General features: G+C 42.0%; 1 protein-coding gene across 3 annotated transcripts in view; it reads right to left on the bottom strand.

Annotated features, from left to right (window-relative positions):
* dync2h1 (dynein cytoplasmic 2 heavy chain 1) overlaps positions 1-27,066 on the bottom strand; it is a 493,185-nt gene that overhangs the window by 68,710 nt on the left and 397,409 nt on the right. For all 3 annotated transcript variants that reach the window (XM_063054085.1, XM_063054084.1, XM_063054086.1), the window contains 2 exons: positions 9,299-9,415; positions 6,702-6,911 (listed from right to left, as the gene is read on the bottom strand). In XM_063054085.1, coding sequence (XP_062910155.1) covers positions 6,702-6,911; positions 9,299-9,415 — 327 coding nt within the window. The remainder of the gene's footprint in view (positions 1-6,701; positions 6,912-9,298; positions 9,416-27,066) is intronic.

Raw genomic sequence — 27,066 nt, 5'->3', positions numbered from 1 at the left:
AGAAGGCTTAAGTGTGCCCAGATGAAAGATGAGTTGTTGTTCCTCTAGCCTGCCTTTGGTATTGTTTATTTTAGTGCAAAAGGTTAAAGAATGATTGATCTGAGTGGCAGTGGGATGAAGAATTAAAATATCAGGCAACAGGAAGCTCAGGATTACCTCTGCCGACTGAATACAAGTGTTTTGAGAAGAGGTCATCAAATCAGTATTTGGTTTCCTCAATGCATACCGAATGGAACATACTGAAATGAAGAAATTCTGATGAATGAATGTTGCATATAGAAGAAATGCTTGAATTGCCAAATGGTGGAGAAGGAAAGTGAAAGGACAGCAGTTGCATCTGTTGCAACTGCATGAGAAAGTGCATAAAAAGATGAGTGATAGTAGAGACAGAGTAAGCAGGCATCAGGGAAAGCAACAGTCCTTTTGGCGTGCTGAAAAGAAGTCTTTTCCTCCACGGTTCTACCCTTTCACTTCTTCCCTGTCTGTATCAGAATGGACCAGGCACTTCAGGTATGATAATCGCACAGTCTTCTCTCTCCAATAGCACAGCCTGACCGGCTGCCTAGATCATGTACCCCTGCTCTTTAGGAACTCTTACCTTCTCTTGTCTAAATTCTCAATCACTATGTATCCATATTCACAGCTGAACAAAGTACCACGTTCTAATGCTTATTAATGCCACATATAGGTAAATGTCAACAAGATCATGTCATCTCATCTCTGAAATACAGCTCTTTTATGCACGTTTATATATATATTCTGTAATAAGATCTGGCACCAGCCGTCCTTGGAAAATCCCAACCTCAGCAATGATGAGCAAGTTGGCAGCAAGTAGAAAACATCTGCTTTTACTCTACTAATGATATGGGAGCCAATTGAAGGCCAGCTGGTCAGAATTCAGGACTAAAATATTTGTGTGAGCAAGAAAGATAAGGATGGCAAGGTTCAGGGACCTTAATGTAAGAGATGTTGTCAATGAAGACAAAATGAAAAAGGAAGCATATATAAGGATTTCAATGATGAAAACTTACAGGGCCTTTGAGAAATATGTGGAAAGCAGGAGGGAAGTTAAACAGGGAATCAGAGGGATAATAGTGTCTATTAAAAGTACTTGGTGGGTTATATTAAAGAGAATCTCCTGGTATTTTATATGTAGCGCCCTGGTTAAGATTTTTACTGCTATGCTGTACGTATTTCATTTTAGCAGTTCTGTAAGAGCAATCTGTTCTGTTTTCAGCTTGTTTGGGTTTGAGTTGAGATAAGATGCTAGTTATTCAACATAGGAATGTGGTGTCAGCCAATCAGGATGGTAGAATTGGGGGGAGAGGTCATTGTTGGTGGGAGCTGGAAGGAAACAGAAAAAAAGATGGCTGAGGTTGCCATCCCTGTTGCACAAGGTGTTTTGTGCAGGTGAATGGCTTCAAGGAGGAAGGAGCAATACTCCTGTGGGAGAACCATTTGTTTGAGATGGATTTCAAGCAACAGTCAGAAGGTGGTGTATGCTCTTATGCAGACTAAGGGTCCTGCGCGTGAGTGACAGACAAGTTCAAGATGAGCTCCAACTTAAATGCACCTTTGACTGTTTAAGAGTAATGGGCTTTTTTTTTTGTTTTTTTTTTCTTTCATTTAATAACTGTTTGTTTAAACTAACATTATTAAATCTACTACTTTATAATTGAAAGCAGTGTACAATCTGTTATTTCTTGGGGCAGTAAATCACACAGCATTGACACAAACCAGGGTTTGGGTGGGCAAGGCATCCCAACCACATGGAGTTGGCGAGACCAACGTTGCATACACTCTAGACAGACGAAGTTAGAGAAAGGTGGGTTTATCACCACGGGATCCAATGGCTGTTAGTAAGGTGCTAACGAGCCGGCTTTCCAGAGACACCCAGAGAAAAAGGGGTTTCAAATATATACAGTACATTAATACCTAGAGGATAACTAGGGAGAGGCATTTGGACAGATGCACAAACAGGCAAGGCACACATGCAGTTTGGCATCATGGTTAGCACTGACATTATGGGTGGAATGGCTTGTTTCTGTGCTGTAACATTCTGTGTTCTGTGCGATCAACTGAAAAAGGCACTAGGCAAATCAGTCATCCAAACAACTTACATAGGAGACACAATAATTGGTGAAAATGGTACACTAAATTGAAAGAATTGTATCTGATGAGTGTTTTACACAGATTTCTATCTTCTGTAGTATTTTGTTTCCAAATAACAGCAACTTGCATTAATGTACTGTCCTTACTGCAGAACTATTCCCATGCCACATGAGGGGATATAAGAGCAGCTTAGTCAAAGAGGTTGGGTGTAAGAAGCATCATAAGAGAAAGAAAATAAGTGATTATATTTAGGAAATAAATACTCAGCTTAGAGTTTTGGCAGCTGAAGGTATCACCACCAAATAAAGAACAATTAAAGAAGGTAAAGAAGGTAGAACGGGATAAGAACACAGATATTGAAAGTCTTCAGAGTTGGAGGAGATTAAAAAGACAGATAAAATCATAAAGAATCATAAATAATACTGAGAATTGGTATTGCTTAATGAGAGCCAATTTAAGCCACTACAAAAAATGTGATTAATAAATGGGCCATATGAAGAGTTTGGATAGGCATATTGTGGAACACAGAGGATTCTGGTTAATTTGGACACATTAGGACCAACACATTTTAGCCCAATTAAGCAGATGCCCCAATTAGCCAAAGTTTCATGGAACTGGTCCAGCTCTTGGCTCCATCCCTCCCCTTCCTGTCTTCTCCAATCGTTTCGGATCTCCCCCTCCCCCTCTCAAATCTCTTACTAGCTTTTCTTTCAGTTAGTCCTGACGCAGGGTCTTGGCCCAAAACGTCGACTGTACCTCTTCCTAGAGATGCTGCCTGGCCTGCTGCGTTCACCAGCAACTTTTATGTGTGTTGTTTGAAAAACTTTAACTACTGCTTAATGAGTAACACATTATGTATTTAAATGAAAACAAACCAAATTAGAACATTACTAATACTAATACAGCATCATAAAACTGTGTATTAGGTCCCAATATTTATCGATGGAGAAATTCATTCAGTGTACACTGCTGTGTTCTTTTGCTTGACTGTAAACGAACAAAATCAGTGCAGACACCTAGTGCAGATAATGGACCGCCTTCGTACAATGTTTTGCTGGTTGCATCCTCCAAATCTTCATTTTCATTGTAACATTCAAAATGATTGCTCATACTTTCAAATTCTTCATAGTTCCTAACTTAAAAAAGTAGTGAAATCTTTCAGGCATCTTCAAGCCTGAATGGTTGAAACAGCAGTGAGCAAGACAATTCTGAATTGTCTGACTGTTTATTTCTCAGCAACTATTCAGTGACAAAAATCACAGCTTTTTGAACACAAACACATGCTACTGATGCTATTTAAAAACTGCTCACTCTAAGTAAGGTGAAGTGTCTAACGGCCATACAAGTGAATGCAACTAATGCTAGTTGGGAAGTTCGGCAACAGTCTCCTGTCCCAGCGAAGTGGAATAATGTCCCAAATAAATGAAGGGAAGCCTGGCTATTTTCCCAAATAACTGGAATCCACTGTATATAGTAAGGCCAACCAGGAATTAATTGAAGCAGTAAAACTGAGAAGGAACAATGATATTAAAGAGCAGCAGGATGAGGTGTAACATGAACAGAGTTGGACACTGTCACAGTAAACGAAATGAGACGCACTAGTGAGAGCACAGTTTTGTAATATAAAAGTCATCTAAGGGTAAAGTGATAATTTACAATCTTGAAATACAATACCAAGTTGCAACAGCTCAGTTTGGTATAGGAAAAGGCATTGATATAATTATCAATACACTGGTGACAGAGAAGAGTGTGAGATCCGAATAGACAGGAATCTATTCATATGAAACAACCAACAAGATCACAATCTAAATTTCAAAGTGTTGCCTGTAATCTGCATGAAGAGGAATTGCTTGTTCAGTACATGAAGGATGTCAGCCAGGTATTGGAAGATGATGCTGGAAGGGGAGAGAAAGTCAGCAGAGACAATGATGACTGAGTACGTCTACAAGGAAATGAAAACTATGGATAAATCTATCCTGTCACTCTAGTTTAAAACTTCTCACCGCATCATTCAAGCTCTGGAGGTGTGACATTGAAAACTCAGAAACATGAATGGATTGCTAAGTTATCACAATTTGATTAGAAATTATTGTGGTCAGAATAATCAGAATAAAACAAATATGTTCTGACTGTACAGTAACATTTTCTTTTCATCATTAATATGTTAAAGCAAAGTGGATAAAATTCCCTTGAGATTAAATCACACTTACACTGCAAGATGCAAGAAAGGCATTCAGCTGCATTGTTCCTCTTTTGTAACCCCCGAGTCTCACCTATTTAATTAAGCCCTTTGCCCTTAGAAATAGTGACTCATTTCTAATAAAACATGGTTCCTGTGGGTTATGGTTTATTATTTTTATTGTTTCTCCATCTATAGCATTAAATCTGATTTTTATATTGAACAATCTAATTTTCTTGTGAACATTTAACTAGGTAACAGTAGATTATAATTTCCTGAACAACTTCAGAACATCTTACACACTGACAAGAGAGAACACAGGGAGTAAATAAATTGCTGTCAAGCAACCATTACAATGTTGGAAATTACAGTATCAGAGTATGGAAGTTCTGGATGGCAAGCTGTTAAATGTTTGTATCTGATGTCACATCTGATGATACTGATGTAGGTTCTGTTGATCTTAGGGCAAGAACCTGTTTAAGTAAATTTAAAATGCTACAAGATTGTAAATTAGAATGCAGGCTCCAAAATACCAAAGTTTGCTGATGAGTTTTGCAGCAGGTTTAGATTAGACTGGAGGAAATATCCAAAAGAATTGCTTCTGACACCTCAAGGTTGCAAGCCAGCATCACTATAGAAATTCAATGACTTGACAGAAGTAAGGAAGGTGTCCCAGTGGTCGTGTCTCTTTACATTGGGTATGCTAGACATCAATGTAATCTCACACTGCAAAATTAAAAGATGCACAAGACCTTCACACCTATGGCAAACTTCCCATGAAATATTCACAATTAAATCTTAGATTAAAAAGGCCTGCATGAGCTGGGATGAGCTACATAATCAAAACAAGAAAATCTCCTTTTTAGTATCTTTTTGGTGGAGGCACATGTGTCCATTGTAGTAAAACTATTATTCATGGGAACGATGCTTGCCGTTGCCTAGAAGTTATTTGTGATGTGATCTTCTTCCTTGACAAATTCAAAGCAGAATTAACTGATGGTGGCAACTTCCAACAACGTAACACAAAAAGCACTGTATCTGAAGCTCAAGTAGATATCTGCTTCAATAGCCATTTCACCTCAGCCCTTGCATGGCAGGGAGGCCCTACTGTGCGAGAGAAGACCTGACAAGCAACCATGCAAGGAAAGAGGAAGTGGGGAAGTGAGGACTGATCTTGCTGGAGTATTTAGGTAGCATTTATCTTGAGGAGCAAAGCATTTGTGACTCTTTCTAACCATGATGGTCACAATGACCCCAAGTAGATAGATAGATAGATAGATATACTTTATTGATCCCGAGGGAAATTGGGTTTCGTTACAGCCACACCAACCAAGAATAGAGCATAAATATAGCAATTCAAAAACCACAAACAGTCAAACAACAAAATGCAAACTATGCCAGATGGAAAATAAGTCCAGGACCAGTCTATTGGTGTGATTCTAATCTAAAATTGGAGTTATTAGCATTTCCTTCCAATACGCTGGTCCATGTCAAATTATGGAAATTAGGAAGCAGGCTTTTCAATTAAGGAAAAGAAAATTCATCTCTGTATCAAAGTGGAAAGCAGCAGGTACTGATGTTGCAGGCTTCAATATGCACAGCATGACATGCAGATGGCACCCATATTGAAGTTGCAAAGTCATTTCGCACAGGAACAGACTCTTCATCCCACCAAGTCAGCACTGACCATGAAGCACCCATTTACTATAATCCAATATCCATTTCTTTAAGGTTGTTATAGCTGGGGAGTGGCAGTGGGGACAAGCTCCCACTACCTATTAAATGCTCCCAGTGCCGTGTGTCTCAAATATCCTCTGACAATCAAATCTAGCTCCTGTTCTTCACTTATAACTTAGCTACTATGCCCGGCAGAATATTTTCTACTGAAAAGAGAAGAGGAAAAGGTACGTTACTGGCTTCTTAAAACAAGTCGCTTTGGGCAAATGAGGATTGTCAGCTGTGGTTGGCAGCTCATCTAGTAGAAGCAAATCTCTGATCTCAAACCTCCGCTGCTTTGCGGCTATACCCACTCATGACAAAGGCTTCGGGAGTAAACCGAGGAAAAATCTGGAGCTGGAGTCCCTGAGACAGTCCTACGGTGAGTTTAATGCTGACTGGCAACTCCTGCGACGCTGCTGGTGCCAAACTGTGTCAGGGTCTGCCATTTATGTGGAGAATACTCACAGGGTCACAAGGGGAAAATGGAAATTCCACAAAGACAGCACCAAAGGTCATGATAGAACTGGAGTTGCAAGGCTATAGCTCTACTAGCTGCACAACTATGCTGCCTTATGCAGTATTGCTTATTTGGGTCCAAATACTTTAGATTTAAATAGGCCACCTACAAGTGACTGAGCCATCGCATATACAAAATATATAATAAAATAAAAGCATAATTTTCAGAAGGTACCTCTTGATTCATCAGTGCATTTGCCAGCTTCTGCACTGAGGATGTTAATAATGATGTTCCTCTTATAACTTTGCTCAATGCTGCCAGAGACTGATGAACACTTTGCACCAACCGTATGGCATTGTATTGTTCCAAAGCTATGAATGACTGGATAGGAGAACCCTGCTTCTCATTCGGAGGAGATATTTTTTGGTGAATTAGCTGAGAGCCCTAAGAAGGAAATGGTAGATGTTAGAAATCAAATTAATTTAAAAAAAATAAAATATTGATAATCTTCCTCTTGCCATTCTATAAAAGATTTACATTGATTTTTCGTTTTCAATACACTATTTAAGTTTTTAAACAAGAATAGATTCAATTTATTCTCATGAAGTTAAAGGAGGAATATTTTAGGAATATTACATAAACCAGCATTCCACCATATGCTTCCAAACAAGCAAGACAATAAATATTGTCGCCTCAGAATTAGAGAAAGCACATTGAATTTTTACTTCAGTATCCCACTAATGTTTCAGTCTGTAATTTTTATCCTTTGCACTGGCAGTCAATGCTGTATCTATAAAAGATAGAATAAGCCTACAAGCTTCATCCTGTAACATAATTTTTATACACATTATATGATTGAGCTTCTATAAAAACATTTACTAAAGAACAAAAAAATTGCTATAACTGCCAGAGGGCATGTTGAGAAATTATACACAAATTCCAAAGACAGAATGCAAATTTCAAATTCAACCTACACTGTCTCTTTTCAGGGATGAAAAAAATAAACTGTTTTCTAAACTTTGAAAGAGATTAAGGTTTTCAAATAAAATATTAGTAACAACATTGAAAGCAAGGTACTCCTTTTCTTTAAATGACTTTTTCTTCACACCAAGGGTATCAATTGTTTTTGAAAAGCAAACTATGGATGCTTGAAATATAAAATTAAAAATAAGAAAATTCAGGAAGTACTCTAAGTTAGACAGCATCCATGGAGTGAAAAAATGCATTAGTGCTTCAAGACAAAGAAATTTCATCAGAACAATTCTGACCTACTAAGTTTTATGAATACTTTCTGCTCCTGAACCAGTTGCAATTCTGCCAATTCAAACTTGCCATGCCAATTCTGTGTTATTAAGAGGGAGAGGAAGGTAATAATTCAAAATATTATCCATCTTGGTTGCCAGTGAACACCAAATAGACATCAGAATATCTATAATAAACAATACTTGGTACTACAGCTAAGGTTGATAGAGTCATAGACCCACACAGCATGGGAAAAGGCCCTTCATTTCATCATAGCCATGCTCCTCATCTCTTACCTATCCACACTGGTCCCATTTACAAGACTTGGTCCTTAGCTTTCTATGCCTTGACAATTCAAGTACTTCCCTAAATACTTATTAAGCACTGTGAAAATACCTACTTCCCCCACTGACTTAGGTACTTTGTCCCTGATTCCAGCCATTCTATGGGTGAAAACATATCTTCAGAATCTCCAAAATCTCTTCCCCCTTACTCTAAACCTATATCCTTTTGCCTTCTGTTTTTGGCACCTCTGGTTAGAGAATTGTTTCCTGCTATCTACCCAATTTGTACTCTTCATAACTTTGAATACATCAATCATATACGCACTCTCACCCCTCAGTTTCCTCTGATCTCTTGCCAACCTGTCTTCATAGCCACCATCACCCTCTGCCTCCTATTGACTTTGCGCCCAATTTGTCAAATTGCCTTGGCTCCCATGGGACCTTCAACCAATTTCCTGGTGTATCTCCTTTGCATCCTCTCTGGTGCATTTTCATCCAACAGGGTGGTAATTAGAACTGCACATATACTCCAGCTGGGGCCTATCCAAATTTTATAAAACTGGTAACATAATGTTCCTGGTCTTATAGTCTAGGACTGATTATTGAAAACTAATATTCTGTACCGTTTCTTTAACAGCTTCTCTACCAGTGCTACCAACTTTAGGGATCAATAGTTCTCTACACTAAGGTCCCACTGTTCTTCAGTATGTCTTAAGGCTCCACCACTCATTGTCTATGTTCTACCCTTATTAGTCCTCCCAAAGTGTATTACCTCACACTTACCAGGGTTAAATGCTACTTTTTTTACTGATCTGCCTATTTTACCAACTAATCCTCAACAATACTACCAATTTACATATCATCTGCAAACTTATTAACCACTCCTCCAATATTCATATCCATAGCATTATAAAAAATGACAAACAGTAAGTTCTCATCACTGATTCCTGTGAGATGTACTACTGATCACAGGCTTCCAACCACAAAGACAACCCTTCACCATCGTCCTCTGCCTGTCACCGTATCAGCTCTGTATTCCATGTCCCAAGGACTCTAAACTTTTGGACTAGTCACCCATATGGAACCAAATCAAATATTTTACTGAACTTCATGTAGAGTTCTCAGTGCATCTTTTGAATCGTTTGAAACCTTCTTCTTGTAGCAATTTTCATAATTTTTCTGGGGTCTGCTGATCATTGATGAAAAACTCCAGAGAAAATTTAGGTTAATTAACTAGATATTTTTCACTACAGATACATGCACTAAACAGATGTACGAGTGATTTTTACTTGGACAGCATCTTACCTGGTTAAGTTTTTTCCAGAGGTTAAGAATGGGAGATAACTCAGTGGACCAAATTTCTCTGTCAAATTTGCATCCTGCTGTCATTGACCTGCTTAGAATCCGCAGCTGGGAAATGACCTGGGAGGGAGAAAATAGTGACTAGGAATAACCAAGCATTCATACATATATATGCTCACATTACAATGAAAACAGAAGTCTCATAACAGTTAGCATGATGGATTTAAATCCATTTACAATTATCAATCAGTGAGATTTCCATTCCAATCCTGATTCAATTCTACTAGAATAATCTCACTTTCTGCAAGGACCAAAAAACATTAAATCTTGGGCATGCCACTAAACCTTCCATGAACTTGTGGAAGTATTAACCTCATTATCACAATCTGCATCTGAGGAAGATAATGATCTAAATATTTGAAACAGGGAGCAACTACTCAACATCACAAATTATTCCATTAACAACAGAGCCCACATTACCCTCCAGCTACTCACCAGGGTTAATTTAACTACCTATCTCAAATAACAGTAGCTATATTAATTTATAAGCTATACTAAGTGGCTTCCCCATGGTAACAATGTTAATACAAAATGCAACAATTTATAATGCATTGTATTTCTGATAGTTTATTACTTTGTGATTTTGATTTAGGCACAATGGATCAGATTACAATAGGGCAGCATGGTAGTGTGGCAGTTATAGCACTAGTGACCTGGGTCCAATTCTGTGCTGTCTGTAAAGAGCTTGTACATTCTCCCAATGACCATGTGGATTTCCTCCAGGTGCTCCAGTTTCCTCCCACATTCCAAAGACATATGGGTTAGCAGGTTAATTAGCCACATCGATGTAATTGGTGGCATGGGTCTGTTGGCTGGAAGAGCTTGTTGCCATGTTGTATCTCTAAATAAATGAATAAACTCACATCACCACGTACAGACATCCAGTCACAGAATGTACCAGAGGCCAGACACGGACATAATAAGCCTGCCAACCTCAACAGGATTCATCATTGAGTCCAGAGGTATTCAATGGATACACTGACCCTTCAGCTTTATGCCAGCCATTGTTGGTATACACTCGTGCACTTTTAGTATATGGAAAGCAGATCAGATTAAACACCAAGTCCTTGAGACCACTCACTGCATCGGAAGGTTAGTCTGTAGATCCAGCCCAACAATGAATGAAAAGATAACAAATGACCCTGGCACTCTATCACTCTGCTGGTTCCTAACTGACAAATGTTCCCAGTCCTGCAAGATCTTGATTTTAAAATACCCATACTCATGTTGACAATACAGTACCACAATAGCATGGCAGTTAGTGTGACGCTATTACAGCTTGAGGTGTTCTGAAGTTTGGGGTTCAATTCTGGCGCCACTCCATAAGGAGTCCCTGAACATCCTCCCTGTGGAATGCATGCATTTTCTCCAGGCCCTCCATTTTCCCCCCACAGTCCAAAGATGTACCTGGTAGGTTAATTGGCCTTTGTAAATTGTCCCATGATTAGGTTAGGGTTAATTGGGTTTGTCGGGGGTTACTGGGGTGGCGTAGTTCAAAGGGCTGGAAGTGCCTTAAATGTACCATCATTTTTCAGATTCTACATTTATAACTTTGTCCAACCCTACAAACTTACAACCTTTTCACTAATTCCAACTTTATGTGCCTCTGATTTCCTTCACCTTCCTTGCAGCTGTGCCCAAGGTGCATCAATCCTAAGCTCTGCAATTCCATTCTTTTACCTCCCTCCAAGATGCACCCTAAAACCTAACTTTTTGACCTAATTTCTTGCTGCATTAGATCCTTCAGTGACTTACTGTCTAAGTTTGTTAAGGATTTCAGGATGTTTCATTTTGTTAAAAACATTACACATAAACAAATTGTTTTTATTGTAGAAAGGGAAGTATGCACTTCATTAAGTAAGAAATGACAAAGCAATTTAAAAGATATGGTTATTTTGCCTGTTATAACCAATGTGTTTAAAGACCTGAATAACTCTTAACTGACAAGGCTGTGCAGTACTTCGAACACATTGAATCACTGTAAGTACTATCTTCCAGATAAAGTGTATGACCTCTCAGCTAGACTGGAACAGTTTGACCTACAAACACAAATGGATCCAAATTGCTAAACACTCACTAAAATATTATAAACACACATTCCCTCTTGCAACAAAAGGCCTGCAGACATCAGTGACACACAGTAACTGACAAAGGCCAAGGGCTCCCACACATTCCTTGCTCTATGTAAAAAATGTTGCCAATCATCAGAGGCAGGGAGAAGCATTATGGTCATGACAAATGGCAGTCTTAGAGGATTGTAACAAACCCATTATTCACTCTATGTACTGCAAATTCTTTTATCAGCAACTTCTCTTTCAGCCCTCCCTTCACACTAAAAGCTTACCCTGGTTAAAAAGGAAAGGTCAGTCTCTCTGAAGCTTCAGTGCCAACCAATGCAACCATAACATGCAGAAGCACAAAGAGTGGAAGCATGCATTGTCTAGGGAGTAAATTGCGGAAGTAAGGTTGATTCATAGGACTGCACAGGAATTAGAACGGTAAAGTGCTAAAGAGTAAACTGAGGCTATATAGGTGGAACTGAGGAATAAGAAAAGGGATGAACATAGTAATGAGGTTATATTATAGACCACCCAATAGTCAGTGGATTTAGAGGAGCAAATTTGTAGAGAGGTTGCAGACAGTTGCAAGAAACATAAGGTTGTGATAGTAGGTGGTTAATTTTCCACATTATGACTGCGACTCCCTTACTGTAAAAAGGCTGGATGAGATAGAGTTTGCCAAATGTGTTCAGGAAAGCTTCCTTAATCAATACATAGAGGTCCCAACCATAGTGAGTGTAATACTCAATCTCCTACTAGGGAATAAAAAAGGGCAGGAGATTGAAGTTTGTGTAAGGGAACACTTTGCATCTAGTGATTACAATGCCATTAGTTTCAAGATAGTTATGGGCAAAAACCTGGCCCTCAGGTTAAGATTCTGATTGTTGTTTCCTGGCAAAGGATTGCATGGTACATGGGAGGCCTTCAAAAGTGAAATTTTGAGAGTACTGAGTTTGTAAATCAGGATGGTTAAATGCTCTTGCTGACATGGTGAAGGAAAATCTCAAGGGATTTTATAGCTATATTAAGAGCAAAAGGATAGCAAGTGATAAAATTAGTCCTCTGGAAGATCAGAGTGGTCATTTATGCATGGATCTGAAAGAGAAGGGGAAGATCTTAAACAGATTGTTTTGCATCTGTATTTACTCAAGAGTCAAATGCAGAGTCAACAGAAGAAAGACAGAACAGCAGTGAGGTCATGGACTGTATACAGGTTACAGAGGACATGGTGTCTGCTGTCTTGAAGCAAATTAGAGTGGATAAATCCCCAAGGCTTGACGAGGTGTTCCCTTGGACCTTGCGAAAGGCTAGTGCAGAAATTTCAGGGGCTTTAGCAATAGGTGGGGTACCAGAGAACTGGAGGGTAGCTAAGAAAGATCCTGAGAATAACCCAGGAAATTATAGTGTATTTGACATCAGTAGTGGATAAATTATTCGTAGGTATCCTAAGGGACTGGCTATGTAAACATTTGGATAGATAGGGACTGATTAGGAACAGTCAACATGGCTCTATGAATGATAGTAGGTTATGTCTAATCAATCTTACAGAGTTTTGGGAAAGTTACCATAAAGCAATAAGATGTAGGAGCAGAATTAGGCTATTCAGCCCATTGAGTTTGCTCTGCCATTCCATCATGGCTGATCCTGGATTCCACTCAACCCCATACACCTGCCTTCTCGCCATATCCTTTGATACCCTGACTGATCAGGAAACTATCAACTTCCATCTTAAATATACCCATGGACTTGGCCTTCACCACAATCTGTGGCAGAGCATTCCAAAGACTCACAACTCTCTGACTTTAAAAAAATCTCTTTACTTCTATTCTAAAAGGTCACTCCTCAATTTTGAGGCTGTGCCCTCTAGTTCTGGATACTCCCACCATAGGAAACATCCTGTCCACATCCACCGTATCTAGACTTTTCAACATTTGGTAGGTTTCAATGAGATCCCCCTGCATTCTTCTAAATTCCTGGGAGTACAGGCCCAAAGCTGCCAAATGCTCCTCATATGTTAGCCCCTTCATTCCTGGAATTATCCTTGTGAACCTCCCCTGGACTCTCTCCAATGACAATGCATCCTTTCTGAGATATGGGGCCCAAAACTGTTGACAAATCTCCAAGTGTAGCCTGACTAGTGTCTTATAAAGACTCAGCATTAACTCCTTGCTTTTATATTCTATTCCCCTTGAAGTAAATGCCACATTGCATTTGCCTTCATTAGCACAGACTCAACCTGTAAATTAACCTTCTGAGAGTCTTGCACAAGGACTCCTAAGTCCCTCTGCACCTATCATGTTTGGACATTTTCTCCATTTAGATAATAGTCTGCACTATTGTTCCTTTTACCAAAATGCATTATCATACGTTTCCCAAGACTGTATTCCATTTGCATTGTTTTTGCCCATTCTTCCGAACTGCTACAATCTCATTGCTTCCTCAGCACTACCCACCCCTCCACCTATCTCCACCCCTCTTCAGCAAACTCTTTCAGGACTCTGGGATGTAGTCCATCTGGTCCAGGTGACATATCCACCTTAAGACCTCTCAATTTGCCTAGCACTTTTTCATTTGTAATAGCAATGGCACTCACTCCTGCTCCCTGACTCTCATGGACCTCTGGCACACAACTAGTGTCTTCCACAGTGAAGACTGATGCTAAGTACCAATTAAGTTCATCTGCCATTTCTTTGTCCCCCATTACTTTCTCACCAGCATCATTTTCTAGTGGTCAAATATCAACTCTCACCTCCGTTTTACTCTTTATATAACTGGACAAAGACTTTTAGTATCCTGCTTTATATTATTGGCTGGTTTGCCCTTATACTTCATTTTATCCCTTCCTATAGCTTTTTAGTTGCCTTTAGTTGGATTTTAAAAGCTTCCCAATCATCCAAGTTCTCACTCACTTTTATTACCTTATATTGTCTGGTCCGGTCCGTAAAGACCACATTCCGGTTCACGGACCGGTCCGTCGATTCCTTCTTCTGCGTTTTCCTGTTTTCCCTTGGTCCATTGGGTGCCTTAATTGAGGCACCTGATTCTCATTAGACAATAGACAATAGGTGCAGGAGTAGGCCATTCAGCCCTTCAAGCCAGCACCACCATTCACTGTGATCATGGCTGGTCATCCACAATCAGTACCCTTTTCCTGCCTTCTCCCCATATCCCTTCACTCCACTATCTTTAAGAGCTCAATTTACTCTTTTTTGAAAGAATCCAGAGAATTGGCCTCCACTGCCTTCTGAGGCAGAGCATTTCACAGAACCACAACCCTCTGTGCGAAGAAGTTTTTCCTCAACTCCGTTCTAAATTGTCTACCCCTTATTCTTAAACTGTGGCCTCTGGTTCTGGACTCCCCAACATCAGGAACATGTTTCCTGCCTCTAGCGTGTCCAATCCCTTAATAATGTTATATGTTTCAATCAGATCCCCTCTCATCCTTCTAAATTCCAGTGTATACAACCCCAGTCGCTCTAATCTTTCAACATATGACAGTCCCTCCATCCCAGGAATTAACCTCATGAACCTACGCTGCACTCTCTCAATAGCTAGAATGTCCTCCCTCAAACTTGGAGACCAAAACTGTACACAGTACTCCAGGTGTGGTCTCACCAGGGCCCTGTACAACTGCAGAAGGAATAAGAGTAAAATAAGAGTTAGGAATAAAACTTTCTCCTATACTCAATTCCTCTTGTTATGAAGGCCAACATGCCATTAGCTTTCTTCACTACCTGCTGTACCTGCATGCTTACTTTCAGTGACTGATGAACGAGCACACCTAGATTTGGGCTGGCACATAAATACCTCTCAAACCAAGGATTCACTGCTGATCTGTTCCCTTCCCCTTCCTTCTGAAGCCTTGCCTGCATTCCCAGCAAGTTCAACTGCCGGAGTGAGACTGGAGCCTTACTACACCAAGATAAGGAACTATTTACTGTTGAGTTTGGAACTATCTCTTTATGTCCCTGTGTTTAGTGTCCATGACAAAGAAGAGTCCGGGCCCTAAGTCCTGTTTCCAAGGAGGGGTCCCGGCTCTGTGTTATGTGTTCCAAGTTCCAGGCGCTGTGTTCCAGTCCTGTCCAAGTCAAGGCTTTGTGGTCTCATCCTCTCCATATCCCTCATCCAGTCCAGGAGTCCCTTGGCAATTTACCTCGGCAAGTGTCCTAGAAAGGGTCCCAGCCCTGCGCTCCAAGGAGTTCCAGCTCTGTACCCAACAGCCTAACCAAGCTGAGCCAAGCCAAACCTAGTCCAAGAGCCATTTCCTACCTTGGAGTGCCACGTCCTGCCCTGGAGTACCTCATCCAGTCCACGTCCAAGGCTGAGTGTCCAGTCCACGTCCAAGGCTCTGAGTGTCCAGTCCACGTCCAAGGCTCTGTGTTTCTGTGTTCCAAGACCAAGTCCAGGTGCCATGTTCCAGCCCTGTCCAAATCTGAGCTTCGTGTCCTCATCTAGTTCCGGTGCCTTGCCCAGACCAGGAGTTCCTTGCCCAGCCTGGTGCTGGAGATTCCTCGTCCTGTGCTGGGGTACCTTGTCTTGTGCTGGAGTACCTCGTCCTGCCCTGTAGCCACATCCTGTCCTTGACAAGATCCTAGTCCCGAGTCCTAGCCTAGACCCAGGTTCTGGTTCTGAGTCCCAACTAAGACCCAGGTTCCGGGTCCTTGTTCCTAGTCCAGGCTCCTCGTTCCTAGTTCCCCATCCGGGTCCTGTGTTTCTAGTCCAAGTCCTGGCCCAGGCCCTGAATCCTAGTCTCGTCCAAGTCCTGTGTCAATGTCCAGAGTCGTTTCTTCCTTACTCACCTTGCTATCTCGATAAACCTAGTCCTGTTCCTAGTACTTCAGTGTCTGTGTCTTGCACTTGGGTTCGCCATTCAACACCCACCTTATAACAGAACAGTCCAGCCATACATGGACCCAGCGACACAGAGACTGTCGTTTAACTCTCTCCATACTGGGTTCCCCCCTGTTGAATATCCCCCCACCCGCCTGGGTTGTCCATAGTCCAGGAAAGCCTGTTAGGTCGCCAGGAGGCTCCCACTGGGGGGGAGGGGGTACTGTCATGGTGCAGTCCGTGAAGTCTGCATCCTGGTTCACAGTCCGGTCCGTCGATACCTTATTCTGGGTTTTCCTGTTTTCCCTTGTTCCATTGGGTGCCTTAATTGAGGCACCTGATTCTCAGTTTGGGCTGGCACATAAATACCTCTCAAACCGAGGATTCGCTGCTGGACTGTTCCCTTCCCCTTCCTTCTGAAGCCTTGCCTGCATCCCTGTCAAGTTCAACTGCCAGAGTGAGACTGGAACCTTGCCATGCCAAGATAAGGAATTACTGAGTTTGGAACTATCTCTTTGTGTCCCCATGTTTCATGTCCGTATCAAAGAAGAGTCCCAGCTCTAGGTCCTGTTCCCAAGGAGGGGTCCTGACTCTGTGTAAAGCCCCGGCCCTAAGTCCTGTTCCGAAGGAGGGGTCCTGGCTCTGTGTTCCGTTTTCCTGTGTTCCAAGTTCCAGGTGCCATGTTCCAGTCCCATCCAAGTCAAGTCTTCGTGTTCTCGTCCTGTCCATGTGCCTCGTCCAGTCCAGGAGTCCCTCAGCAGTTTACCTCGGCAGTCCTCCTGGCCCTGCGTCCTAGAAAGGGTCCCAAACCTGCGCTCCAAGGAGGAGTCCCGGCTCTGTACCCAAGAGCCTAACCAAGCCAATTCCAAGAGCCGAGCCAAACCTAGTCCAAGAGCCTCCTCCTGCCCTGGAGTACCTCGTCCAGTCCACGTCCACGGCTCTGAGCGTCCAGTCCACATCCAAGGCTCTGTGTTCCTGTGCTCCAAGACCAAGTCCAGGTGCCGTGTTCCAGCCCTGTCCAAATCTGAGCTTCGTGTCCTCATCTAGTTTTGGTTCCTTGCCCAGCCCAGGAGTTCCTCACCCAGCCCGGTGCTGGAGATTCCTCGTCCTGTGCTGGAGTACCTCGTCCTGTCCTTGTCAAGATTCTAGTCCCGAGTCCTAGCCTAGACCCGGTTCTGGTTCCCAGTCAAGACCCAGGTTCCGAGTCCCAATCAAGATCCAGGTTCCAGGACCTTGTCCAGGCTCTGGTTCTGGAGTTCCATGTTCCTGGTCCAGGCTCCTCGTTCCCCATCCGGGACCTGTGTTTCTAGTCCAAGTCCTAGCCCAGGCTCTGAATCCTAGTCTCGTCCAGGGCCTGTGTCAATGTCCAGCGTTGTTTCTTCCTTACTCACCTTGCTATTTTGATAAACCTAGTCTTGTTCCTAGTACTTCAGTGTCTGTGTCTTGTACTTGGGTCTGCCATTCAACACCCACCTTATAATATATATGCCCTTTCCTTGGCTTTTATGCGTCCTTAATTTCCCTTGTCAGCCACGGTTGCCTACCCCTGCCATTTGAGAACTAGTTTTTTTGTGGTACATGTCTATCCTGCGCCTTGTGAACTATTCCCAGAAACTTCAGCCATCTCTGCTCTTCCATCATCCCTGTCAGGAAAGCTGATGAAGACGAGGCAGTGAATGTTGTCTATATCGACTTCAGCAAGGCCTTTGAGAAGGTCCCACCTGAAAGGTTGGTCAAAAGGGTTCAGTCACTTCACATTCAGGATGAGGTAGTAAATTGGATTAGATGTTGGCTTCATGGGAGAAACTAGAGAGTGGTAGTCTATGGTTGTCTCTTTGACTAGAGGCCTGTGACAAGTGGAGTGCCACAGGGATTGGTGCTGTGTCTGTTGTTGTTTGCCATCTATATCAACGATCTGGATGATAATGTATTAAACTGGATGAGCAAATTTGAAGATAACACCAAGTAAGGGAGCATAATGAACAGCAAGGAAGAAGATCAAAGCTTGCAGCAGGACCTGTATCAGCTTGAAAAATGGGCTGAGAATTGGCAGATGGAACTTAAAATTCAGCTGCTCAGTAACAACAGATCAAGCATTGCACCACATTGGAGCCATTGATGTGTTGTGCACTGAAGAATTTTTTACACATTTCTCAGAGTCTTCATGTGTTGGGTAATCCATCTCATTTGGGTAGGATTTTTGTTTTCCTTCACACTCTCCCCTCTCCTCTAGCACAAATGCATCCAAATTACATCAAAATCAAAAATCTCACCAAGAAGTTCAAGCTCAAAGATCTGAGAAACAAGTTTGTTTTTTGAGAACCATAAGATCTTATGATCTCCATTCCCCTGAAATGATGCAACTGCAAAGGGTGAACATTCATACACAAGTTCACACTCATGGAACTTTCAACACACAAGAGCATCCTTGGCAGCTGCTGCTGGTCTCTGCCACATTTCTGTTTGCTGCTCAATACTACATTAGGGCAGTTATCCAAACTCAAGGAAAGGAGACATTACTTAATCAACTTTATCTTTTCCAAAAGGAGTTGGCAGAGAAAGCACAGGCACTTGTCTACTTTGCAGACTTCCACAAAATACAGATTTAGAGATTATACTCAAGGTCTTATAAATACCTCCTGTCAACCTACCTACAGCTCTGGAGGACTGCTGTGTACAAGAATATAAGTAACATGCCGTAGGTTATGTTCTCCACCTTACTGTCCATGTCCCACTAACCTCTCATTTTCAAGTTCAAATTTAATTATCATTCAATCATACATGAATATAGCCAAACAAAACAGTACTTCAATATTCCGGTAGCACCATTCTAAGTACCAGATTGTTGTTTATATTGTGGTACATTTCTTTTGGAGCTTCAAAGATCATAGCTGTACTTCACATTGAGAACAGTGATAGCTTGCATCAATTGTAAAAACTGAACTGAAACTGACACTAGTATTACATACTGACATGCTTCTAGAAACACGTTTAAAGTCTTGCTTCATGCAACTTTCACAATGCATTCTTCAAGCCAAATAACGACGTAGAACTATTTCAAGGTTATACATCAAAGTTGCTGGTGAACGCAGCAGGCCAGGCAGCATCTATAGGAAGAGGCGCAGTCGACGTTTCAGGCCGAGACCCTTCGTCAGGACTAACTGAAGGAAGAGTGAGTAAGGGATTTGAAAGCTGGAGGGGGAGGGGGAGATGCAAAATGATAGGAGAAGACAGGAGGGGGAGGGATGGAGCCGAGAGCTGGACAGGTGATAGGCAGAAGGGGATACGAGAGGATCATGGGACAGGAGGTCCGGGAAGAAAGACGGGGGAGGGGGGGGGTGACCCAGAGGATGGGCAAGAGGTATATTCAGAGGGACAGAGGGAGAAAAAGGAGAGTGAGAGAAAGAATGTGTGCATAAAAAAGAGTAACAGATGGGGTACGAGGGGGAGGTGGGGCCTAGCGGAAGTTAGAGAAGTCAATGTTCATGCCATCAGGTTGGAGGCTACCCATACGGAATATAAGGTGTTTTTCCTCCAACCTGAGTGTGGCTTCATCTTTACAGTAGAGGAGGCCGTGGATAGACATGTCAGAATGGGAATGGGATGTGGAATTAAAATGTGTGGCCACTGGGAGATCCTGCTTTCTCTGGCGGACAGAGCGTAGATGTTCAGCAAAGCGGTCTCCCAGTCTGCGTCGGGTCTCACCAATATATAAAAGGCCACATCGGGAGCACCGGACGCAGTATATCACCCCAGTCGACTCACAGGTGAAGTGATGCCTCACCTATTCCTCTTCTCACCCTGTCTCTTGCAAAAACGCCATCCCCTTCTCGCAATTCCTCCGTCTCCGCCGCATCTGCTCTCAGGATGAGGCTTTTCATTCTAGGACGAGGGAGATGTCTTCATTTTTTAAAGAAAGGGGCTTCCCTTCCTCCACTATCAACTCTGCTCTTAAACGCATCTCCCCCATTTCACGTACATCTGCTCTCACTCCATCCTCCCACCACCCCATTAGGAATAGGGTTCCCCTGGTCCTCACCTACCACCCCACCAGCCTCCGGGTCCAACATATTATTCTCCGTAACTTCCGCCACCTCCAACGGGATCCCACCACTAAGCATATCTTTCCCTCCCCCCCTCTCTCTGCATTCCGCAGGGATCGCTCCCTACACAATTCCCTTGTCCATTCGTCCCCCCCATCCCTCCCCACTGATCTCCCTCCTGGCACTTATCCGTGTAAGCGGAACAAGTGCTACACATGCCCTTACACTTCCTCCCTTACCACCATTCAGGGCCCCAAACAGTCCTTCCAGGTGAGGCATCACTTCACCTGTGAGTCGACTGGGGTGATATACTGCGTCCGGTGCTCCCGATGTGGCCTTTTATATATTGGTGAGACCCGACGCAGACTGGGAGACCGCTTTGCTGAACATCTACGCTCTGTCCGCCAGAGAAAGCAGGATCTCCCAGTAGCCACACATTTTAATTCCACATCCCATTCCCATTCTGACATGTCTATCCACGGCCTCCTCTACTGTAAAGATGAAGCCACACTCAGGTTGGAGGAACAACACCTTATATTCCGTATGGGTAGCCTCCAACCTGATGGCATGAACATTGACTTCTCTAACTTCCGCTAGGCCCCACCTCCCCCTCGTACCCCATCTGTTACTCTTTTTTATGCACACATTCTTTCTCTCACTCTCCTTTTTCTCCCTCTGTCCCTCTGAATATACCTCTTGCCCATCCTCTGGGTCACTTCCCCCCTCCCCCGTCTTTCTTCCCGGACCTCCTGTCCCATGATCCTCTCGTATCCCCTTCTGCCTATCACCTGTCCAGCTCTCGGCTCCATCCCTCCCCCTCCTGTCTTCTCCTATCATTTTGCATCTCCCCCTCCCCCTCCAGCTTTCAAAGCCCTTACTCACTCTTCCTTCAGTTAGTCCTGACGAAGGGTCTCGGCCTGAAACGTCAACTGCGCCTCTTCCTATAGATGCTGCCTGGCCTGCTGCGTTCACCAGCAACTTTGATGTATGTTGCTTGAATTTCCAGCATCTGCAGAATTCCTGTTGTCAAGGTTATACATGATAACTCTGCTTCCCTAACCGTTAAGCCCACCATTCCAATAGCCAAAAATACCCTTGGAGAGTAAGTACGTGAAGTAAGGCAAAGACGCAGCAGTGGGACTGACAGCATTTATGAGATTGGTGGCAAGAGGTATAAACAGTGAGGCAGGTGTAATAAGAATTTTCTTAGTAGAAGAGACTTAGGATAAAGGATCTGAAGCAGGGAGCCATCATATGCCCTCCTGCAGGATGTAGATCAGGGACATTTTCAACGTCAAAGCAGCAGGAAAGTGTCCATCTGTAGCTCCTGTCAAATTGCATAGAGCAGTTGGAAAAACTACATATATCAGCACATGAAGAATATCATAGATAATACATTTAACAAGTTAATCACTGTATAAGTACAGAAAGAATGGAAATAGTTGACTGCCAAGAAGTGCAATATGTGCAGGCAGGTAGTATAGAAGTCTCCAGTGGTCTTGCTCCTCTCAAAAAGGTATGCTGTTCCAACGATAAAAGCTCACCAACACCTTTACTTCCCAAGGGGTGGTGTGACATCAACATGATTGGACAAGGACAGGCTATTGCTGATGCTCACACCTAGGAACTTAAAGCTGTCAACCCTCTCAACCTCAATAGCGTTGATATAGACAACGCTATTGAATGTGCACAGTCTCCCTTTCTAAAGTCTTCTGTTTGGTGGACATGACACCATGCCACTAAGCTCTCTATCTCCTTCTTGTATTCCGACATCGTTATTTCTGATGCAGCTCACTACGGTAATATCTGTTAACTTGCAGATGGATTTACAGCAAAATTTGGCATGGTGTACTGAGCTGAAGGGCACATTTCTAATTTGTATATCGCTACAAGAACTGTGCAATGAAGACTGTGAAAGAACTTTGATATCTTCTTCACTAAGACCATGTGTGATAGCATCAAGGCCACTAGTATTGTCAATTTCTATGAATCTGATTCCCTTCCGCAATCTGAGAATTATGTGCACTATTTGATAACTTGCTGCACAAAACAGATTCAACAATGACATGTTGTGTCATCTTATTTGATACACACAGGCAATATTATAGATCTGCAATTATTCCATGAGGTGCTGCCTTTGCAAAAGTCTAGAGGATGAGTGTCCTTCAGCCTTCTGTGCACGTTGCATTTCCTACATGTTTTGAAAGTTCAATCTATATCAACTCTACAATCACAGCTTTGTGATAACCTTTTTTAACTTCAACAACCAAAAGCTTCTTTTCCTGATAGTACTTCATTTTTGTTTAGCTGCTGTTAGTATTTAGACACATCAGCACTTTGCAGGATGGTAGGCTTGTTCATCACAAGACTAATGCGGTAAAATAAAGGCTGTCAATGGCGACTGAGCTACAACCAGCCAGAATGGAAAAGATTGAGGAATTCTGCTGTCAATCAAGGTTAGTGCCTACACTGCCAAATATGACTCAGACTATTTTCATGCACATAAATTATACATTACTATCTTTCACCAAATGCATTTTCTGGAGAAATTACCTTGCTTTTACTGGAAGAAGTTTCTTATTCCCTCTGCTCTTTAAAAGAAATACTTACATGGGAAATTGATTTTGTTTGCTGTCTACAGACTATTTGCACAGAGATAAAAAGCTCTAATTTAAATGCAGACACAGTCGTATTGGCAATAAATACTCCAAAGAAAGAAAAACCCATGAACACATTCTACAATTTCTAGGCCACTTCATCCATTACAATTGCCATGTTTTAAATAACATAGTTAAAGTTTTAATGTGTTGGTGCATTGGAAAATCCTGTATTTGCTGACACTAAGTTTCACACTTACAACAATATAAGCCAGGCTTTAAAGACGGCAGAAACAAACAGCACTTTTCCAAACACTGGGAAGAACAGATGTGGAAGTAGGGAAGGAAAGTTCTCTCAGGACTTCAGAGGAACCTAGGTAGGTTTGTGGACAGCAGAAGGCAAAAGGTATGTTGTTTATGCTGTAACCTGGAGCACCAAAACTGCTGGAGAAACAGAGTGGGTTAGGCAGCAACTGTGACGAATGGCCAACATTTTAGGTAAATACTCCATACGTATCAGGACTATGTCCATCTTGTTGTTAGTGCAACTACACAGGGAACCTCAGGGCCAAGTCAGGTGCTCCTGGCAAAAGTTTACCAAAGAGGTCTCTGTAGAAGGTAATGCTATATACAGTAAGTCCAGTCTATGAATATCAATACTTTGGAAAATACTGCAATACAGACAAATTACCTTGCCCATAATCCGCTCATGTGAACTGAAGGGAAAAACAAATGAAGGCTTCTCTCCTTGAGTATGAAGCTTTGGTGAATTTATAGTGCTGCAGTAAGCAATGAATAGAAAATTGTGGAATATTGCATAGGTCAGCAGCAACATGGATTATTCCTAATCGGAAGATAAGAATAACCATGATGCCCATTAGGGAATTGGGTGTTATGTGACGACTATGATTTAATTAGGAAGCTTAAGCTAAAGAAACCCCGGTGAAGCAGTGATCATTATATGATAGCATTCACCCCACAGTTTGAAAGGAGAAGATAAAATCAAATGTACCACTATTACCAAAGAGAAAAGGAAACTATAGAGGCATGAGAGTGGAGCTCGCCAGAGTTGATTGGAAGGGGACACTAGTAGGGATGAAGGCAGAACAGCAATGGCTGGTGTACAATGGAAAAATTCAGCAGGCGAAAGAAAGATACATCCCAAAGATGAAGAAGTATTCTAAGGAGGATAAGGAAACCATGGCTGACAAGGGAAGTCAAAGACAGCATAAAAGCAAAAGGGAGCACAAAGCTCAAAATTTCAAAGTTCAAAGGTCATTTATTATCAAAGTATGTATACTTTACACACCTTGAGATTCGTCTCTTTACAGGCAGCCACAAAACAAAAACCCAGTAGAACCCATTAAAACAGAAGACCATCAAACAGAGAAAAAAATTAAAGAGTGTAAACAATAAAGGTAAGCAAACAACATTCAGGAATGAAGTTCATGAAAGTGAGTGCACAGCTAGGCATCACTGCAGCCGATTCAGTAGCCTGTTCTTTGTATGCTATAACCTCAGTTCAGTGCACAGACGAGTAAAACTCACGGAGCAACGAGATCAATCGGCCCATCCTCGCCTCTGGCCCTGACACCCTGACCTTTCCAATCTAGCCTGGCGCTTAAAGTGTCCAAACCTCAGGTCATTCCTTGCTCTGGGATCTGGGCCCTTCCACCTTCATATGCTCTGGGGCCTAAGTTTTGCTGCCTCGATTCAGCCTGTACTCAACCTTTCGAATTTGGCCAAGAGCTTAAATTGACCAGACAGTTTCTTCCCCGAAGCCATCAGACTCCTCAATACCCAGAGCCTGGACTGACACCAACCTACTGCCCTCTACTGTGCATATTGTCTTGTTTATTATTTATTGTAATGCCTGCACTGTTTTGTGCACTTTATGCAGTCCTGGGTAGGTCTGTAGTCTTGTGTAGTTTTGTGTTGTTTTACGTATCTCAGTGTAATTTTTGTATTGTTCGTGTAGCACCATGGTCCTGAAAAATGCTGTCTTGTTTTTACTGTGTACTGTACCAGCAGTTACGGTCGAAATGACAATAAAAAGTGACTTGACTTGACTTGACTTGATCAAACCTCAGGTCTTTCCTCATTCCTGGGCCCAGGCTCTGTCTTGACTCTGCCTTGCCTCAGTTGTGCTGCATTAAATTGCCTCCTAGTCTGCTCCAACAATGGAAGTACATTGTATCATTTCTCCCTCTCTGGCTCGGAACCTCCCCACCGCCGCCACCTCAATTCGGACTGTACCCATTACACGGCAACCGTCCTGAAAATTTGAGACTTCAGTTCACACCACAAAAATGTCAGGTGGTACAGGTGGTTCGAAGCTCATCTCTGACATGGAAGTTACAGGCAATTTTTTGCAGTGATCATTTACCAGAAAAAGTGTGATTACTAAAATATTTAGCTGCTTTCTTTGATTTATTTGCCACCAGCATGTAGTTGCTGAACTTCACCAGCGGCATCTTCAACTGGAAGATAATATAGCAAACATTAGTGGGAATGTAGAGGATTGGGAAGTTTTTAAAAATGAACAGAAGGGAACTAAAAAAGCCATAAAGAGAGAAAAGATAAAATAAGAAGTCAAACTAGCCGATAATGTAAAAGAGAATACCATATGTTTTTCAGATATATAAAGAGAAAGAGTGAGACGAAAGTGGATATCAGATGATGACTGGAAAATAATGCTGGAGAGGTAATAATAGGGAACAAATAAATGACGGAGGAACGTATTAAATACTTTTGTGTTTTCACTGAGGAAGACACTAGCAGAATGCCAGAAATGCGAAAGTGTCAGGGGACAGAAGTGAGTGTCATTGATATTACTAAGAAGGTTCTTGGGAAGCTGAAAGGTTTGAAGATAGATAAGTCACCTGGACTAGATGGACTACACCCTAGGGTTCTGAAAGAAGTAGCTGAAGAGATTGTAGAAACATTAGTAATGATCTTTCAAGAATCACTAGATTCTGGAATGATAGTAGAGGACTGGAAAATTACAAATGTCACTCTCCTCTTTAAGAAGGGAGGGAGGCAGAAGAAAGGAAATTATAGGCCAGTTAGTCTGACTTCAGTGGTTGGGAAAATGTTGGAGTACTTGAAGGCACATGATAAAATAGGCCAAAGTCAGCATGGTTTTCTAAAGGGAAAATTTTGACTGACAAATCTGACAAATTCTTTGAGGAAATAATAGGCAGGATAGACAAAGGACAGTGGATGTTGTTTATTTGTATTTTCAGAAGACCTTTGACAAGGCGATGCACATGAAGTTGCTTAACAAGGTAACAGCCCATTTACCTGGAAAGGTACTAGCATGGATAGATTGGCTGACTGGCAGGAGTCAAAAGTGTGGGAATAAAGGGGGTCTTTTCTGATTGGCTGTTGTTGACTAGTGGTGTGCCACAGAGGTCAGTGTTGGGACCACTTTTTTCAGGTTGTATTTCAATGATTTGGATGAAGGAATTGATGGCTTTGTGACCAGGTTTGCAGATGATATGAAGAAAGATGGAGGGGCAGGTAGTGTTGATGAAGCAAAGTGTCTGCAGAAGGACCTAGACAGATTGAGGGAATGGGCAGAAATGGCAAATTGAACATACTATAGGGAAATACACAGTCATGCACTTAGGCAGAAGGAATAAGGGCAAGGAATATCTTCAAATGGGAAGAAAATTCAAAAATCAGAGGGTTTTTTTTGGGTAATTCTCCCTATAAACCTGAGCTATAAAGTCATGAAAGATATCCCCTTTTATTCCTCCTCCCATAAGGTCTCCATGGCTGTGTTGTCTCTTATGCCTATAATTCCATCTCCATGCTATTCCGCCAGAAATATGTTAAGTATATATAAATATCCATTGGAAGTTGGTTTTGACTGCAGAAAATCATTGTAGTTTCAAGGGTGATTGTGTGAACAGTGTGTCATATTAGCAGTGAGGTAGAAAGTAATATGGACAAACTGCCATATAATGTGTTGTTCCTCTGAATGGTTTAGTTTCCATGGAAACTCATGAAAGCTCATTTTGTGAGTAAACAAGAACTATTTTCATGTCAATGAAGTTGAAAATCACGCTGGAAACAAATATGGGCATAGTATGAGGGTTGACATCGTCTGGAGAAATTTTATTGTAGACAAACCTCCTGCTGGAGAGTAAAATAGCAAGAAAATAGGAGTGCTTCAT

This window comes from Mobula hypostoma, chromosome 7 (assembly GCF_963921235.1).
Source record: "Mobula hypostoma chromosome 7, sMobHyp1.1, whole genome shotgun sequence".
Lineage (NCBI taxonomy): Eukaryota > Metazoa > Chordata > Chondrichthyes > Myliobatiformes > Myliobatidae > Mobula > Mobula hypostoma.
This window is presented reverse-complemented; position numbering and strand designations above follow the sequence as displayed.